At 35.7% G+C, this 14012-nt stretch overlaps 1 protein-coding gene across 11 annotated transcripts; it reads left to right on the top strand.

The window, feature by feature from the left end:
* The first annotated feature begins 1145 nt into the window (after positions 1 to 1145).
* On the top strand, positions 1146 to 14009 carry LOC111405385 (putative lysine-specific demethylase JMJ16). 11 transcript variants are annotated; one of them, XM_023034230.1, is made up of 14 exons: positions 1146 to 1278; positions 1731 to 1819; positions 3353 to 3550; positions 3641 to 3933; positions 4031 to 4102; positions 4434 to 4511; positions 4680 to 5204; positions 5311 to 5535; positions 6449 to 6613; positions 8752 to 9120; positions 10942 to 12298; positions 12398 to 12501; positions 12665 to 12862; positions 13317 to 14009. In XM_023034230.1, exons 4-14 carry the CDS (start codon positions 3646 to 3648, stop codon positions 13641 to 13643), a joined length of 3708 nt encoding a protein of 1235 aa, XP_022889998.1. In that variant the 5' UTR covers positions 1146 to 1278; positions 1731 to 1819; positions 3353 to 3550; positions 3641 to 3645; the 3' UTR covers positions 13644 to 14009. The 11 variants fall into 11 exon arrangements, with proteins under 11 accessions (XP_022889998.1, XP_022890000.1, XP_022889997.1 ...); XM_023034232.1 differs by having other exon boundaries at positions 3361 to 3550; XM_023034229.1 differs by having other exon boundaries at positions 3442 to 3550.
* The last annotated feature ends 3 nt before the right edge of the window (positions 14010 to 14012 follow it).

The following is a 14012-nucleotide window of genomic DNA, read 5'->3' on the forward strand; positions in this document are numbered from 1 at the left end:
GAGCTATGCTGCTCCTCATATCGTTCGATCACAGACTGGACTCCTCCCTGACTTGCTGCTTCCTTATCAGATTTGTGAGGCATATTGTTTCACCTTTTGTATCTTCAACACCAAACATCAAAGTCCCACCGGGCATGCCAAATTGTTTCACGTGGGTAGTCGCTAACAATTGAAAAGGGATCATATGATTGTGTAAGGAACAAACCTCTTGGGACAAAGTCCCAAAAATGGATGTTTTATTGGCGATGATTTACAATTGGAACCAAACAGAATGCCTCCAAGGGGTGCAAACACACGAGTAGTGAAAGAAATGTTTAAATTTAAATTAAGAAATTGAAATTATATATTCTCTGTTTGAGAGTGGTCTTTTCTCTATGTCTTCTCTTCCTTTTATATTCCCTTGATAATTTTTTCGTGACAAACCGCTTGAAAATTGTTTGATTGCTTTATAACTACCCACTTTCTTTATGGTGGTTAACTTGTCGTAGAATTGCCGTCTCTAACTGCTGCCACTACTCTTTGTCGTTCAACCGCCTTCAACTGGGTTCCTTGAATCGTGGAATGTGATAAGGTTACTCAATAACTGTTTCAATAAGTGCATTTTTTGATAACCATAACATTTTATATTTGCTAAGATCTTGGGCGATTCGAAGGTATGAGCGAGAACAGGGTCATCGCTCTAGGTGACTGTAAGGCACTCCATTCGCTCAGATTTTGGGCGTCTTGCAAGTTTGGGCGATGATGTTACTGTGTTTGTGGGCTTCCACCGCATTCATTAATAATCCAGTCTGAGCCTTTATCCCGAATTGTCCAATTGGACTTCATTTTTTGAGCTATTTGATTTGAGAATTCTTCAATTGGGTTTCATTCTTTGGACTATTCGATTTGGGCTACACTTTTAGTGTGTCAACAGCTTTCAACCTTAGGCAGGCTTCCAAAAGATTAAAATGTAATATGTTTTTGGTAAAGTCCAGGTAACAATAGAGGACATGTTTTGTCACTGAAAATTAATTATATAACTATAATGAAACATGGAGCACTAATTTGCTCTATTTTAAACGTTAGGGATCAATATACAATAGATAGAGAGCCGGTAATAAAGTTTTCTCCAATAGTAGTAATAATTGCCCAATTTCGAGACTCACAAGATTAGACCAGTTTTTATTTCTATGCGGACCACATTGGTACCAAAAAAAATAAAATCCTAGAAACTGTACATAACAGAGCATATTAATCGCTTCGTAACTCTCTCTAAGAGACGATTTTGGTAACAATTGGGTACGGGCACATGCTTCTATAGTTGGCCCGTTTTTTACTTTGTCTAGGGCAATGGATTTTTAATCTAATCTTATTGATATTTGATCATTTTTTTCCAAATTTTTGTTGATAAATTTAATTAATACGCACATGAAGCTGAAATTTTTGGGAATTTTGAATTTTCATCAGGGATTGAATTTTGGTTTCCAGCTTTAGGGTTTATTTATTTTTAATTTTTTTGTGGTTTTTGTTTGGAGATAATTTCGATGTGTATTAATGGGGCTTGGTCTAAGCAATTTATTTTCAGTTTTGCTCTGACCTAAAAGTGAATTTGTGGGTGCCATCTCCATCTCTTTCACATCCACCAGGGTCAGGGTCAGGGTTAGGGTTTCGATCTACTGAATTTGGACTCTTAGCTTTAAGAACTCACGTATTTGTGCTATCAGCTTTTTGATTTATAGTTATTATTTCAGGATTGTTGATTTTTCCTGGAACATCTTGATGTGAATGGAGTTTATGCTGTTCTAGGTCAAAGGAGATATAGATCGTTGGATCAGAGTATGTAAGTTTTCTTTTTCAAGTTTAAAACTGTTAATCATTATTCTCTGTGCTCACATCAGTAAATGTTTTGATGCAGATTAACTTAAGGTTCTTTTTCATTCGTAAATAATTAGTTTGATGCAATGCTGTTTTGTTGTCAAGACCCTTGATAATTACTAATCCATCTCAAGATGTTACAGGAAAGCTTTCTTTTGGTCACATTAATCAATTATATAAAAAAATGAATTGGATGTGGTCAGATGAAATGGAAGAGCAGTGAACAAAACATAGTTGGAACGGTAATATATGCATGGATTGTAAGGTGATGATTTAAAATTGCACCAAAAACTGTATTGAAGGATTGACGATGAGAAAAAATATGGGATTTGTCAAAATGACTGCCGTGAGTTCATAATGGCATTTAGATTACTATTATGGCTTGATTTCTCAATACGAGGGACAGTGTTAAGGTCCCTGTCTATTGTATCAGAGTGAATCGATTTTAAACAAAAACCTATTCAGATAAAAATGACTGAAGTGACATTCCGAACAGCAATTAGCATTCATCATCCCTACATTATAAGAGTTGTACTAAAATATATGTTACTTGTGGAATTGAAGTTGATCTAATGCAATCAGATACCTGCATAATATGTAAAATTTGTTTAGGTGCCAACTAAGTTACGTATTTTAATATCGATAAAAAGCCACGAATGATTTATTCTGCAGTTGATGCTTTTGTCGTCATGTTCATAAATTGGTAAATTTTGGAGAGTTTTTAATGATGTGGTGTACATTCACATTCGTGTCATTGCTTGTGGTATGGGCGACATTTTGGCATTGTTTGAAATACCAATGTTCTATTTTTACTTTTTTGCTCTTCTGAGTTCCACAACACGTTGTCTTTCTTCATTGGTTCATTGAGTAAATAACATGATAGAAGGAAGGATTTGCTCTGTCATTGCTGTACCTACAATGCACGAATGGGAAAGCTACTGAAATTTACAAGTTCTAGAGATATAGACTCTGAACAAGAATAATTATTCTATTACTTTCTCCTTTGAGCACAAGAAAGGGATATTTTCCTTTGATCTTTGTTCCTACCTTTTGTTTGTTCCTTTATCCTCCATTTGTTTCAATAGAAGAGAGAAGGAGAGGGAGGATAGATAAGCTTGATGTTTTGAGTTGCAGCAGTTTCAGTGGTAAGTAGTTTTTTTCTCGTTTTTCTTTTTTCTTGGGGGGCTGCTGTGGACCTAGTGTTGGTTATTGAAAGAGATTATGGTGAATTTCAACATTTGGTACTCCAGTTTAATTAATTGTGGATATTTACGTTTCAAAGTACAAAACTACATGTACCCTACTGAATTGAGTATCTTCTTTGTGTAACTTCATCTTGTAGATCACTTCTTTCACTTTGTTAAGAGTTCACACCCCTTTCAAGCCTTCTGCTGATACTTGGGTTTATGAATGAATGAGAAAATGATATAATCATTTAATTTGATGAATGAGATTGTGTATTTTCTCTCGTTTGCTGACTATTGTATGTTCTTGCTAGATATGCAGTAAACTTTCTTGCAATCACTGAAGAATTAGCCAGTACTTACTGTGTTTGATTTAGACCGTTTCAATTCAATTGGCTTTCAGATGCAGCTCGTGTTGACACTTGATATTACACACTGAAGGTTCATACTGTGGTTTCCATAATTCTGTACTGTCTTTAATTGAGGATAACTTCTAGGTGACTTCTCTCCTTGTAAGTATAGAAACAAAGAGCATCTCCTAATCTATTTTGAGAAAAAGGTATTCCATTTATTTTGGGATGTGGTTTTCTGCAATTTTTCAGTGGTGATGGGGACAGAACTTTTTGGACCTTGTGTCAAAGAGGAGAACATGGAAATTTCCTCAATTCCACCTGGTTTTGAGTCACTCGTTCCTTTCACCCTAAAGAGGGTGGAAGATAATAAAATAAGTAGTTACTGTGCTTCTGCTGACACTTCTGGAACACAGACAGTTCAGATAGAAACAGAGTTTGAGAGTAGTGATGATTTGAAATTCATGAAGTCCCTTAGACGTAGACCATGGATTAACTACAGCCAATTTGATAACAATTCTGGCAATGAGTCTGATTCTGAGCAGGTTGATCAAGTTTTGTGTAACTTTTTCTTTCTTTCTTTTTTTTGTTCCTGCACATTTGTTATTGATTTCTATTCTTACATCTGCTTTACACTGGCAGAACATTCCTTTAATGAGCAGCCTCCCAAAAGGGGTTATCCGTGGATGTGAAGAGTGTAGCAACTGCCAAAAGGTTAATGCTTCAAACTAGTAGTCATTTAGCTGAAAATGGTTTCTTACTTTGGTAAAATTGTAATCACGTTATAAAATATTTTGCACAGGTGCTTCTGTGTGCAACTTATATAAACGTATATTGTGGGATGTCTCTGGCAGTATATTCACCAAACTTGTGGCTACACAAGTGCATTTCATAGCTTAAGACTGTGAATGCTAAAGACCATTTTTGTGTTTATTGATTGACGTCTGCAGTTATTGTTTTAATTGTAAAGCAGCTGAATAAATGGAAACTGATAAAGTGTTCATGTATCACCTTTTTATATGTTTAAGATATTAATTTGGAACAGGTAACTGCAAATTGGCATCCTGAAGAAGCTTGCCGGCCTGATGTTCAGGAGGCTCCTGTGTTTTATCCGACTGAAGAGGTCCTTACTGAGACTTTTACTGTCTGTTACCACTTCTTCAATACCCCACTATGACTGTGCCTGGACATTTTGTCCTTCACACATTATTATTTTCTTTGGAATTTGGTTGTCTTCGGATTTAAAATAATTATGATAATGACACTTTTGTGATGAATATTTTATTATCAGGAGTTTGGAGATACTTTAAAATATATTGCAAGTATACGCTCTAAAGCAGAAACATACGGAATTTGTCGCATAGTACCTCCCCCTTCATGGAAACCTCCTTGTCCTCTGAAGGAAAAGAATACATGGGAGACATCCAAATTTAGCACTCGTATCCAGCGTATTGACAAACTTCAAAATCGGAATTCAGTGAGAAAGATATTGCAAACTAATTATCAGAAGAGGAGGAAAAGAAGATGTGTGAAAACTGGAAATGATCATGGGGTTGGTAATGAGGAAATCGGGGTTCCTGGCGAAGTTGAAGTATACGAGGCGGAGAGATTTGGGTTTGAACCTGGTCCTGAATTTACTCTGGATGCATTTCAGAAGTATGCCGATGATTTCAAGGCCCAATACTTCAGTAAAAACAATAATAGTTTAGATATGGGAGGTAACACAACCATGCTAAAGGAGCAGTGGCAGCCGTCGGTGGAGAATATTGAGGGTGAGTATTGGCGTATGGTGGAAAAACCAACAGAAGAAATTGAGGTAATATTGATGTTACTGATATCTTTACAAGTTGAATTTCTATATCATTTGGCCTTTTTTTCTCTTTCTAGTAAAATTTTCATCTTTTATTTGTCTTCCTTCCTAGGTGCTTTACGGAGCTGACTTAGAAACAGGAGAATTTGGCAGTGGGTTTCCTAAATATTCTCATCAAGCTGGTTCTTCTTCTGACATCAAATACGTCAATTCTGGGTGGAACTTGAATAACTTACCTAGGCTTCCTGGTTCTGTGCTTTCATTTGAAAGCAGTGACATTTCTGGTGTTCTGGTCCCTTGGCTGTATTTAGGAATGTGCTTTTCTTCATTCTGTTGGGTAAGTAAAATGGAACTTTTCATCATTTGCATATAATATAGTGTTAGTAGAGAGTAGAACCTAGCACACTATTTTGAACTACATGAATAATATATCCTGTAGAAGTTACTTTTGTGATTATCTAAATTTGGAAAATATTCTTGACCATTGAAAATAGTTCTACTTCTGGTACAATTTTTTATATAACTGCCTCGAAGATAGTAGTTCAATATATCCTTCCAAATCCAGGGTTCTGAATTCTGGTGGTAAAACATTTGAAATTCAAGGTTAAAGAACTTATGACTGTAACGTATGTAGTCTTTAATAATTCCAAACCATCTTCAAGAGTTGCCTTTAAGGTCTGAGCTTACAGTCTTATAATTCAGTCTCGCACTCTTCTAGTTGCCAGCTAACGTTCTAGGCATTTTGCATGACAGATCAAATTTATCGTTTCATTTTATTTAATGACCATTCACCTTATGATCTTCATATTGAATTCCCCTAGGCTGTGGCAGTTTTCCTTTTTATCCAACCTACTCTAATTTTATGCATTACATTTCTTCAATTCTTCCTTCATTGTTCAGAATGGGACCTAAATTGTTAAAACAATTGCTTATGTTAACAATACCATGCTCTATGGTACCTCCACTATTATCTTCATTCCTACTATTACTTAATTTTCAGTACTTTATCAATGTTCTAACTCATGATTGAAAATCTTGTTAGTCTCGATTCTCGATAACTAAAACCATATCATCTACGTAGTCTCGTCCATTGATACGAAAAGAAAACGTTTGATATAATAATAATAATACTTTCTCTTCCCTCTTCTGGCAGAAAATCATTACCGCAATAGATTGATAGAAGGTGACTTTGATTATTCAGTGCTTGTAATGTTATTAACGTTCATTTCTTATATTCTTCTATTTGTTAGCAGCATGTTGAGGACCACCACTTGTACTCATTAAACTACATGCATTGGGGAGCTTCGAAGATTTGGTATGGGGTTCCAGGATCTGATGCCCTTAAACTGGAAGAAGCCATGAGGAAACATTTGCCTGATCTATTTGATGAGCAGCCGGACTTGCTTCATAAGCTGGTAATTATATTTCTCTCTTTATACAAAAATGCCAATTCAAGCTATTATTTGCACAAACTTCTTTTGCAAACTTGGAAGTGGCTAATGGTTGGCTTATTTACCACGTTCCTATTTCATAATGAAATAGAAATCTGCAAGTGCTGCATGAATGCACACCAACAATGGTGTATAAACTTTGCAAATTAGCATTGTTTCCTGAAGTTTTCGCCATCCTGATTGCTGTTTTAACATGGTGAATTTGAGACGCCACACTTGTGCTCAAACTTACCTTTACTCCGTTTCAAATCTATTTGCATTGTATTTGGTTTTGGTCATTCATGCATCAATGTGTTGCTATAGTTTCTTCCAGTCTTCTCAACATTGTTGATATTTCATTCAACATTTCAAATAGAGAAGAAGGGAGGTAAAAGAAAGAGATCCTGCGCGAGACAGATCTTTAAGCTCAAAACACACTCTGTCTACATGATACATTTTATTTCTGCATGTATATATTGACGATGGAGTTTCTTAATGAGAACTAGATTGTAAGAGAAGGGGGGGGGGGGGGGGTAGGAGATGGAAGAAACGGGAAGAAAGAGAGAGGAAGAACAATTTAGAGGGAAATTTGGAGTTTAATATTGAAGTATAATGAAAACAAACTGTTAAGCCACTATATATAGGGTTTAAACAAACCTAGGAACCTAACTAATGAAATGAACTTAATTTAAGTCAAACTAGAAAATTAAATCAACTGAAATAAAATAACATCAAAAAGGTTATTATGCTAAGTCTTCATAAAATATCTTCATCGATCTCTATAATATATGCCTCTGGGTTTATAAATATAATATATTTACTTGTTCCCCTTATGATTAACAATTGATGTGGAAGGAACTATTTTAGTAGTCTTAATATCACCTACCTTTTTTTGAACAAAAACTTCTTTAGAACTATTGAATTTTTCCCTATGAATTTAGCTCCTGCTTGGGCTCCATTAAATTTTATTTTTATTTATTTATTTATTTTTTATTTTGGGTTGGGGGGGGGGGGGTTGGGAATGTATTTTGGATTTTTTTTGAAGAACATGTGGTTAAAAAAGAAGATATTTTTTGGGTTTACGTGTAATATTATTTTATTGGATAATGTGTAGTTAAAAAGAGGAGAGAATTGCATTTTGGATAAAATGGAGCCCAAAAGGGGCTTGGTACCAAGGATAAAAGGGGCTTGGTACCAAGGAATATTTCTCATACAAAGAACAATTATACTTTTCATAATACTTGTACTTTAGTCTACAGTCCATGCCTCTGTTTTATATAACCACACATTTCTGTAATTATATTTTGATATTTAGTGTGTGTTTGGGTTTCATTTAACCTCTTTATAATGAAAATAGTTGTGGATCTCATGAAATGTGTAAATGATTAGTGGATAGTAGTCGTGAATGTGTGGTTGAAATTAAAGTATGACTTAAATAGAAATTATAAGTAACTTAAATATTTCCCAAGAATTGGCACAGTATTGGTTTGAACACAATGGAGCAGCAATCAGAATTGGTTTATATCTATTCACTGGCTTTTTTAATTTTCATTTGGACTTTTTTAGTGAGGCAAGCAGGATAGAGATGGAGGAAAATCTTATCTTGACTTTGCTTCCTACAGAAAGCATGAGAGAAGTTGTAATACAAACAAAAATAAATGGCAATGTTAGCTATTCTTAATATTCAAAGTCTATGATAAAAAATTGGACCAAAGTATATACTCAAAGTCTAAAGTCATTTGCTTCTCTTAACGTCCAACTTTAAAGGGTAATACTTGAATTTATGTTTCATTCTGATATTGGATAAAAGGATATCAATTTAGCTCTATTCCCATTTCCTTTTTTGTCCCCGGAAAGTAATTTACTGATTGAGCCTTAGTATATGAATTTATTCTTGTCAATGAAGATTGTTTTGTGAAGGTGAGATAGAAGCTCCAATATGTCTTAGCTACACCGTCTGAAAGATGTCCTAGAGTTTTGTGATTGTTGAGGGGGACTTTTACACTTCATAGGAAATCATGGTTGATTCAGAAGTTCAGTATTCAACTTTTGACACAAGCTAATGTCTTCTTCCACTTTCGCTTTCGCTGCTGTATAATCTTCAATTTGTTATTATTATGCAGGTCACACAACTTTCACCGTCCATTTTAATATCTGAGGAAGTGCCTGTCTATCGATGTGTTCAGAATCCAGGAGAATTTGTTCTTACCTTCCCTCGGGCTTATCACGCTGGCTTCAACTGCGGCTTTAATTGTGCTGAAGCCGTTAATGTCGCTCCAGTTGACTGGTTGCCCCATGGGCAAAATGCTATTGAGCTCTATTGTGAGCAAGGCAGAAAGACTTCTATTTCACATGATAAACTCTTGCTTGGGGCTGCTAGAGAGGCAGTTAAAGCGATTTGGGAGCTCAATTTACTGAGGAAGCATAATGCTAATAATTTAAGATGGAAGGATGCTTGTGGAAAGGATGGTATCTTATCAAAAGCACTCAAGGTAAGTACTTGTGCTGATATCCACATCTGATCTGAAAATTTTTCATGTCAACTGTTTGGCTCTTTTACAGATCTCACTTTGGGTTGGTTGTACATTAAACTGGTTTAAATTTCAGAAAAATCATTCAGTTTTATTTTTTTATTATTATTTTTTAAAAATTTTCCGGGTAAGATTTCTGCATAGATGCCCCTGTTTGATCCCCATTTTTGGGATAAAATGTATTGTGGAATAGTTAATTTTTTTTTTGGAGAATATGTGATTAAAAAGTAAAAAAAGTTTTTGAAATACGTGTATAATTATTTTATGGGAGAACGTATGGTTGAAAATGAGATTTGAAAAAATACATTCTTTAAAAAATGGGGCTCAAACAGGGGCTATTTATGGGCATCTTGTAGAAGAAAAAAGTTCACTAATATGGTGTTCAGGAAATAGTATCTTGTTGAAACCAATTGGATTAAATTTAATCGAAATTTATGCAAAAATTGGGGCATACAAAATCTGTACATCATCATAATCTGAGCCTTTGTTTGAGCCACATTATTTTCATAACAACGTATTTTTGAATAGTGTATTGATGGAAAATGTATAGTTAAAAATTAGGGTAAAGTTTTAAATTTGCGTGTAATATTATTTTATTGAAGAACGTGTGGTTGAAACAATGTCAAAATCACTGCTTAAAAATGTACTTTTATGAAAGGATGTAAGTCAAACAGGGCTTGAATCAGGCTATAATTGACTAGGGGTGGGCGCAGCTTGGTTCGGTTCGGTTCTAAAGAGAACCGAACCGAACCGAACCAAAATTCTCGGGTATCTAGTAAATGGAACCGTCGGGTCCAAATATAATTATGGAATCATTCGGGTTCGGTTCCGTTCGGTTCGATACTATAATTAAATTTTTTAACATTTATAACAACATTATATAAATACAACTAATGATACATTCAATAGTTTTGGAATGTCTGAGATTAGTAGATTACCTTATTCAAATGATCGCTACGGTCAAAGTTTCGATCGGCGGAGGTCACAGTTTTGATCGGAGGTCACAGTGTCAACAGACGATTGTAAAGGTTTTGGAATGTTAGCGAGACTGCGAGAGTCGAGACAACGTTATACACTTTAGTGTAGGTGTTTATGGTTATTTAGTGGATTGGATCTTGTTGGGCTAAAAAATGAAACAATAAAATTGGTAATTGAGCCAAAAATTAAAAAATTAGAAATGAAACAAACTATTGGGCCAAAATTTTGGATTTAGAAATTGTTAATTTGTTTAGAAAAAATTAAAATTAAAATAATTTGATTTACTCAATATAAAAAAAAAAAATTAGAAAGATTCGGTTCTTGGTCTAGAACCGAAAATCGAATCGTACCCGTCGGTTCTCAATTCAAATACTCGTTCGGGTATTTAATTTGACAAGAACCGTCGGGTTCAGTTCGGTTCGGTTCGGGAGATTTGCCCAGTCCTATCTTTGACCAGACTTGGTCCTGGAAATACCAAGTTTAGTTATTGCTAAGCACTACCACAGATTGAGATGTGAAGCTGTTTCGATTAAGAATTTTAAACACTTGCATGGTTTGGCAGGGACACGAAAGATGGAAAAAAGAGATATTTCCTTTGTCCCTTTTCCTTTTGAGGGCTTTCTTTTTCATGTCTGCTTATGTGCTTGGAATGTCATCTTTCTAAGAATTTTTAAATTGTTAGTCATTCTTTATGATATGTCATCAGACAACCAATGTTGCTGAACCAATTCTGAAACTCTGTTTCTGATATTTGGTGTCAGTTATTGTTATATTTACTGTGTTTCTGTACCATATTCTGCGTAGACTCGTGTTGAGATGGAGCGGGTGCGGAGAGAATGCCTTTGCAGTTCCTCACAGGCTTTGAAGATGGAGAGCTCTTTCGATGCTAATAGTGAGAGGGAATGCAATGTATGCCAATTTGATCTGCATCTGTCTGCTTCAGGTTGTCACCATTGTTCACCTGATAAATATGCATGCTTGAAACATGCAAAACAGTTGTGTTCATGTTCTTGGGGCGCTAAGTTTTTCCTTTTCCGTTACGACATCAATGAATTGAACATATTGGTTGAAGCATTGGAAGGGAAGCTAAGTGCAGTATATCGATGGGCAAAGCTAGATCTTGGACTGGTCCTAAGTTCTCATGTATCCAAAGAAAAATCGAAAGTCCCTGGGCATACTGGTAAGATGTCGTATACTGCTGAAAGAATGGCACCAAAAGAGATGAAGGTTATATCCAAGACTTGTTCTTTGCAAAAGGAGAAACCATCTGGAGAGTTATTGGCTTTTGAAAAGATGAAGGCATCATCCACATCTTTCAAATCTTCACTCAAAGTTGAGGCAGAAAAGCATAGCTTTCCAGGGGAAAAAGAAGACTCTGTACCGTCAGCTCCGATGATTGAAACACCAGTGTCTCTGCTCTCACAAGTAAACATGTCCTCTACTGAAAATTTAGGTTCAGGGAGAGCTGAAGAGAAGCAGACATCATTTCCTGGAAACAATGATCTTATATGTCTGAGTGATGATGAGGGGGATGAGTCCAGCACAAAGCCTTCGGTTGGAAAAGGTGCTTCTGAAAAGCATACAGGACATATACAGAGGCAAGCTGGCCCTGGTGATATGGTGGGTATGCATAATGATATTGAACATTCGTCCTTGACAACGACCATTAGTGCATCTGTATCGTGTGAACTGATGACTGAATCTTCTGGTTCAGAGGCTATAAAAGTTGAAAACCATATAGAAGGTGGAAGGCATCAAAGGCTGTGTTCACCGAATGATTCTATCCATGGATCCAGTTTTACTGATGTAAATGATAATAAACATATTGAGAGCTGTCCAATTGAAAAAGAGACTGTTGAGTTTAATAAAAAAAATGCAGATTTCTGCTTGAAGCCACAATGTTATAATGATGAAAACCCCAATAAAGAAGATGGTCAAAAAAGGTTGGAGTTGGATCTTAATCCCAGGCCAATGGAGAATGTACAGAGTGGACCATGTAACCCATCTGGCTGTCAAAATAATTTGGATAGATATTATCGACAGAAGGGGCCTCGCATTGCAAAAGTAGTTCGGAGAATCAATTGCAATGTGGAAGCTCTTGACTTCGGAGTTATTAATGCTGGAAAGTTATGGTGTGATAGTCGGGCCATTTACCCAAAGGGTATGAAATGTTTTCAATGTCCATATAGCTTATAGCTGTGATGCAAAATCTTAGCAACTTCTATGGAAGTGAGCTTTTCTTTTTCCCCTTTGAATGCAGGATTCAGGAGTCGAGTTAGATACATAGATGCCCTAGATCCCTCGAATATGTGCTACTATGTCTCTGAAATTCTTGATGCTGGACGTGATGAACCTTTATTTATGGTAATTAAATCTTGTTGATTTATTAGAAACCTCTTATGCTAGTTCGCTTTGTACATTTTGTCATACACAAGTTAACAACTCTTTTCCAGTTACACCACCTCTCTTGATCTCTTCTAAGTTTGAAAGTACTAATTTAGTTGTGGTGATGAATGAAACCCTTTAGGTTTCTGTAGAGTATTGTCCAAGTGAAGTCTTTGTTCATGTCTCCACTGTCAAATGCTGGGAAATGGTTCGCGATAGAGTAAATCAAGAGATCACAAAGCAACATAAGTTAGGAAAAGTGAAGCTTCCACCTCTGCAGCCTCCTGGAAGTCTTGATGGCATGGAAATGTTTGGATTTTCTTCTCCAGCAATTGTACAGGTGACTCTCTTGAATTAATGTACCCATAGCATTACATAGGAAGCTCTGATGCAAGACTGCATTGGAAATATCTCTAAATCTGAAATAAAGCTTTAAAAGTGATGATCTAACTTAAAGCGTTTACAAGACTATTATTACGTCAGTTAAAATGAAAAAGGTTCAAAGGGGTTTTGAAATTGAGTTCGGTAGAACATGTTATTACCTATGTGTGAATCGTTTGATAAAAATTCATTAAACAGTTTTGTAGTGGAAGATTTGCTCCATTTCTTGATTCTAGATATCATCTTACTATTCCAACAAATTTTAGGGTGATTCTGTCTAATCATATGACTGAGCTATTAATTTCTAGCACGTGTAAGTGAACATATGAAGTTTGTCTGTTAACAAAGAATGTCTGTCCAAAGTTCTCTCACTTCTCTCTGTTTGACGCATATCTTCCTTTCCTCTGCTACAGGAAATTCAGGCCATGGACAAGAATCGAGTCTGTACAGATTACTGGAAATCACGGCCTTTAATGCAGATTCCTCAGCATTCTCATTCAAGAGACAACTGCAGCGACTTTACTTTGAAGTCTGAGCCCTTGAATGATCAAGAAGCTGGGAGAAGCCACCCATTTCTTTCAGGGGAGGTTAATGCAATACTCAATGGCCTATTTAAGAAGGCAAATCCAGAAGAATTGCAAGCATTGTACAGTATTTTGAAGAACAATATTCCAACCAATGATCAAAGCTTAGTGACCAAGCTTGTTAACGAAGAGATTCACAGGCGACAAGATGACTAATTTCCCAGCCTTACAACTGGAGTTGCAATTAATTTTTTTTAACTTTGTACATGCCCAAGCCCCCCAAGCCCCAGTTTTAGGTTGCAGTAAATCTGATCTTGCCCTCCAATTTTTTGTTTTGGCTATTAGCTAAGCAGGATTTTATCGAGGGCTATTCATGTGGCTATCCTTATATTCACTTGCCATGGTAAAAAAATCAGCAATTCTTTCTTGATTATATGGCTGTGTAAGCTCAATGAACTGGTTCAGAATGTCAATAATTGAAAAAGCATTAAAGGATATGTATGCAACTTAGTATCAGTATTGACACATCATTTTATGATGGACTATTTATTTTTTAATACTAAAGATGACATCTTAGCAATATTG

The sequence above is a fragment of the Olea europaea genome, chromosome 12, assembly GCF_002742605.1.
Source record: "Olea europaea var. sylvestris chromosome 12, O_europaea_v1, whole genome shotgun sequence".
NCBI classification, from domain to species: Eukaryota; Viridiplantae; Streptophyta; class Magnoliopsida; order Lamiales; family Oleaceae; genus Olea; species Olea europaea.

What these genes read in the sequence shown, in the direction of transcription:
- LOC111405385 (XM_023034230.1), top strand. Translation starts at nt 3,646, where the DNA reads ATGGGGACAGAACTTTTTGGACCTTGTGTCAAAGAGGAGAACATGGAA. An exon ending in AACCAACAGAAGAAATTGAG is followed by an intron (nt 5,205 to 5,310) that starts GTAATATTGATG and finishes CTTCCTTCCTAG; the next exon opens with GTGCTTTACGGAGCTGACTT. An exon ending in TCTTATCAAAAGCACTCAAG is followed by an intron (nt 9,121 to 10,941) that starts GTAAGTACTTGT and finishes TATTCTGCGTAG; the next exon opens with ACTCGTGTTGAGATGGAGCG.